This window comes from Sphaeramia orbicularis, chromosome 22 (genome assembly GCF_902148855.1).
Source record: "Sphaeramia orbicularis chromosome 22, fSphaOr1.1, whole genome shotgun sequence".
Lineage (NCBI taxonomy): Eukaryota > Metazoa > Chordata > Actinopteri > Kurtiformes > Apogonidae > Sphaeramia > Sphaeramia orbicularis.
In genome coordinates, this window is record NC_043978.1 from 37164294 (window position 1) to 37169521 (window position 5228).

The 5228-nt window shown below is 40.3% G+C and overlaps 1 protein-coding gene across 1 annotated transcript in view; it reads left to right on the top strand.

The window, feature by feature from the left end:
- nkx2.2a (NK2 homeobox 2a) overlaps positions 1–1348 on the top strand; it is a 32711-nt gene extending 31363 nt beyond the window's left edge. The window contains exon 3 of the mRNA XM_030127589.1: positions 98–1348. Coding sequence (XP_029983449.1) covers positions 98–654 — 557 coding nt within the window. The 3' untranslated portion in view covers positions 655–1348. The remainder of the gene's footprint in view (positions 1–97) is intronic.
- The last annotated feature ends 3880 nt before the right edge of the window (positions 1349–5228 follow it).

Sequence of the window (5228 nt, forward strand, 5' to 3'; positions counted from 1 at the left end):
TTTTATTCATGTTTGCATGGTTTGTTATGTGCGAAAATGCGTCTGTGAACTTTACAACATAACATTTTGACAGTGTTTCTCCCGTTTCTTGCCGCAGTGCACGGTCTATCCGCCAGCTCGCAGGACTCGGCCAAGTCCCCGGAGCCGTCCGCAGACGACGAATCGCCGGACAATGACAAGGAAACTTCCAGCAGCGGCGGCAGCGACTCCGGCAAGAAGCGAAAAAGGAGGGTGTTGTTTTCCAAGGCGCAGACCTACGAGCTGGAACGCCGCTTCAGACAGCAGAGGTACCTGTCCGCCCCAGAGAGGGAGCACCTGGCCAGCCTGATCCGCCTCACCCCGACCCAAGTGAAGATCTGGTTCCAGAACCACCGGTATAAGATGAAGAGAGCCCGGGCCGAGAAAGGTATGGAAGTGACCCATCTCCCTTCTCCCAGACGGGTGGCCGTGCCCGTCTTAGTCAGGGATGGAAAGCCTTGTCACACTCTTAAAGCTCAGGACTTGGCGGCCACTTTTCAGGCCGGGATCCCCTTCTCGGCTTATAGTGCCCAGTCACTCCAACACATGCAGTATAACGCGCAGTACAGCGCCGCGGCCACGCCACAGTTCCCCACAGCACATCACTTGGTGCAAACGCAACAGTGGACTTGGTGAGAGAAATTATAAAGACTTGGCTTGGAGACACGATAGGGAGTTTCACCACAAAGCAAAGAAAAAAAGAAAAAAAAAAAAAAAAAAAAAACACAAAAAACAAAAGACTTTTCATTTTTGCAGCTTGACTCATATATATACTACCATTTTTATTCGGGGCTCATGTGTGCGCCGTGTTTACATGTTTTCGTTAAGAGAACTGGGTCCAAACCTCTCCCTTATAGATTTTATTAAGAATGTCAATGCTCTTCTTGTGAAATTTTTTGTAAAGTATGTTGTGTGTTGGTTGTAGAGATGTTTTCCTCTTTTTCTTTTGTCCCTTCGTGTTATTATCAGCACGTACGAACCACTTTATAATTATAGAAATTTTAATTTCTTGCTTCTTTTATGGACCGAAAAAATATTTATGGCCATGAATAAACACTGGCAACTTTTCAGCTTTTTCCTTTTGTTTTTATTTCTTCCTGTAAATATTTTGTGGCAAATGTTTGCAACCTAGAGAGAACTTTTGGGAGCGTTCGGCTTGAGATCGGGCTATATATATATATATTTCCAAATTTCACAAATGAGGGAGTGAGTTTTGGCACAAATATGACTGCCGTGTCAGATTACATATGTAAATATCAGTGTAGCCGCGCGATGATGGCTAAACATTTTTATAATAATCTTTTTTAAATAAAATTCTGTGCTTCTGAAATGGGGGTTTGCTTTATAAGTGTCCTATTCGATTTGATCTCCTCTGAAAAGATTCCGCTAAACATCACAATGAAAGGCGAAGCAGCCAAACACTATATTTTAACAATGAATGGAGCTTGACTATGGGAATAAATCTCATCCGTACTTCAGCCCGTATTTTAAAGGCAATTTTAATCCGGAGAATATTTTTCAGAATCCCAACACCTCACTAATAAAGAGCCTAAAGTCACTCTGAAATGGGACTAAAATCCACTCACTTAATATAAGAGGGCTTCTCCACATAAGAAGCTTTTGAGTCAAAAGCTCTCCTTTTTGTCAGCATCCCCAACCACTCCCGGCCTTGGGTGTAAAGAGGTTGGCTAGAGGGAAAGAAAATCGTTTAATGCAATAAATGTTTTGTTATCTTGTTAAGCGTAGAACTGCAAATAGAGAAAGAATAATCAATGGATCACCAGCTTTCTTTGTTTAACCATGGCTAATGGTCATCTAAAATACGCACGGGTTTGAGGAGGGCTTCACCGCCTGATAAAGTTGCATTTTATTAATTAATACAACGTTTTGACAATGAGTTTCCACATTACTATATCTCTCTCTCTATTAGGCTCCGTTTTCATTAAGGTGGAACCAAAAACAGGCTCAAATTGCTCCCCAGTGAACCTCAGGGCGCACTGCGGATTATCACACTACGGTCAATATCTTGGGTAAATATGATAACCCAGTAGAAAAATCTATGCATTTTGTTTGTCCCGGGACAAAATCTCACAGCAGATGTGAGAGTCGCCCCTATCATCACTGAACAAACAGCTAAATTGGACAGATTTGCTAATTATTTACAGAATCGAATCTCGAGGGGCTACTGCTTTTGTGGACGACAAAAGCTCAATTTGTCCCTGACAGAAAGGTCCTGTGTTTTACCACTGGTTGAGCTTGTAGGTCAAATAAATCTACAACCTGCATGTCATTTTCGACGTTTATTTCTATATCGATAAACATAAAAATAAGCAGCTCTGCTTACACCGAGTCGGTCCCGCTTATTTCACTGTTTTATTGGGAACTGACGCAGGAGGAATAATGGTAGGAGACGTTCAGTGCGCATTAGGGGAATTGTAAAGAGAACCGATAAAAAGTGATGATAAACGAATGCCTGCATGGGATTGGATTTAAGTTGACCCTGGCTGACATTCTGACCAAATGCAACAAATTCTCAAGATTATAACAACATTTAAAACATGTAAAGTTTTTGTTGCTGTGGCCTTTGTCCACTGGTTTCAGTGGGACAGTTTTGTGACTCTATTATTGCATAATACAGTACACGACACAACACAGACAAAAGCCCAGGCCTGGTTTTGCTGGTTGTTAGAGGCGTGCATGTTAACGAGTAGCAGGAGTGGGGATGCAGACAGTGTAGATAGAGAGACTGACAGAGTTTCTTGGTGCTGTTCAGAGTCAGGGAGATGCATCCTTGGGCTTTTTGTCCTGCCTGTCACTTGGTGCCATTGTGATCTTTGCTACACACGTTGTGTCCCATATGGGCAGCTGGGCTCGGACAAGGAGAAAAGGATCTCTTACAAAACCCAAATTGTATCAAGCTTTCAAATAAAGCATTGTTGTCTCTCAAAGAAAAACGAATTAAAAATTCGTGCTATATCTATTCTCGTCAAAAAAAAGAAGCCCCATTCACGGATAACAGGCAGTCCTTCTTCCTTGATAGAGCTATGCCAACAACAGCCTTCTCATTTCTGTTTTCCCTCTATCCCCCCATTCTCAAAAGTGAAAGGCTGATTATTGTCTGTCTCAAAAAGTGGCTCGTCACAGCGCAAAAACTATTTTTAATACCAGACAGTGTGCTTCCTTGTTTGCTTTGAGTCCCACTGATATGCGTAGGCCTATTTCAAAAATAGACACATGGAAATCTTTGACAGTTTGCCCTCATAACATCGCTCTTAAGGACTTCCGTGTCAGGTGCACAAGTAAACTACTAAATAAAATCCATCCTCGGCAGTTTATGACACTTGTCGACTTTACAAAATATTTTCAGGATTTTACGCATCCATTAAACTGTAGGCTTTATTCCAAGTCGGTATTTTTTTTTACTGCTACAAATTATAGAAAATTGCAAAATTTACAACAAATGCATATATATTATTATCTAATAGAGGTTAAACGATGAAGCTACCATTTCCATGCATTTTCATTTTTAGTGTGGATGCGATGGTGTGGATGAGATGCTGTAGGATGCAAATATTTGGATGAGAACAAAAAAAAAAACAAACAAACAAAAAAACAAACAAAAATGGTGACAGGTGTGTGTTGGACTGAGGCGTGAAGATCAATCACTGAAAGAAAAAGAAAAAAAAGATTAAGAAGTTCTTGGGTTAAAATATCACACTGATTTGAACACAGCTCCTGTGTTTTAAAATTCCACCTATATTTTTATGTTGTTCTAAAATATCATATTTTTTGTCAGAACCTTTGGAAACGAGGTCTTTAATAATAACTTAAAACATACTGAGTGTGTCCGCCTGCAGATTTAATGTTAGAGATAAATATATAGTTTGATTTCTGTATTCAGAAATAGTGTGTCGTGTTAAACCAACACTGAAGGAGACTATAAAGGTTATTCCCACATGTCTTCATGAGAAAGTTTTACCGTGAACAATATTCGTTTTGCACCCATGTATTGTCATCAACGCTCCAGAAAATTACACTATCCTGCGACCAGCTCAGGAACAGGGTCATATTTATCGGAAATTGCTTTTGGCTGCTTGAAGGGATAAAGCAGGCGAAGCTAAAACAAGCATGTTGGCGTGCAGAATAGTTCAACCTGCGTGGATAACACTATTATATACGTAGGAATACAGTACTTGAGCCACTTGGGACACCATGGATCTTCGTCATCCTGCCCATTTGAACCCCGACATGAATCATTTTTCTATCATGCACATCGCCAAATAAACGAGGATTTCAAAGCTATAATAAAGCGGTGCTTTTCATTTAAAGGAAGCTATCTGGGTTTTATTGCCTTAAAGGAGATCCAGATTAGATTCGCCACAGTGCCGATATTAAGGAGAGAGGGAGTGATGGAGGGAGAGAGAGGAAGAGCAGCGATGGCACCAAACAAGGGAGGGGGACTGTTGCGCAAAGCTGCCACAAGATGGAAGCAGAGGTCTGTAGTTGGTGTGATGCAGGTTTACCAGGACTGCTAATTCACTATCATTTAATTCTATTTACTGTAAGTAAATACACTCACATTAAATTGCAGGAAAGTGATTTTTTTTAAAAAGAAAATATGTTGAAGGAAACTGGCTTGATTTTCAGGGTCTGATTGCTCTTTATACTATGAATGTTTGCAGCATAAACACACCACTGTGGGCAACATATTCCATTCAGTATAAACAGTCCACAGGCAAGTGGCATCATTTCCATGATAGACTCAAACAGGCAGGAGCAGAGCCGGAGAGTCCAGGCGTATCCACGGTGTGGCGCAATAGGATAGGATACATATATGATGCAGATTAATTCAATTCAGTCAAAGTGAACAATAGGACCAAGGAAAGTCTAAACTCGACCTCCATCCTTCACAGCAAAAAAGTCTGTGAGTCAAATATGCCATGCATCATAAGTGGAATCTGTCTCTTTTTTTTTTTTTTTTTTTTTTTTTTTTTTTTTTTACAATATACTACCAGAACAGGAAGTAAAAGACCTGTCCACTTCTATCTTGTGCTTCTAAAAAAAAAAAAAAAAAAAAAAAAAAGCGTGATATTTAACATTCATAACACCCAAAATGCTCGTGGAACCAAAAATATGGTCATCAGTGTGGTCTGATGATGATGATAATTCTGTCACCAACAGTAAAAACAGTACTTTAAAACGCTCGGCTT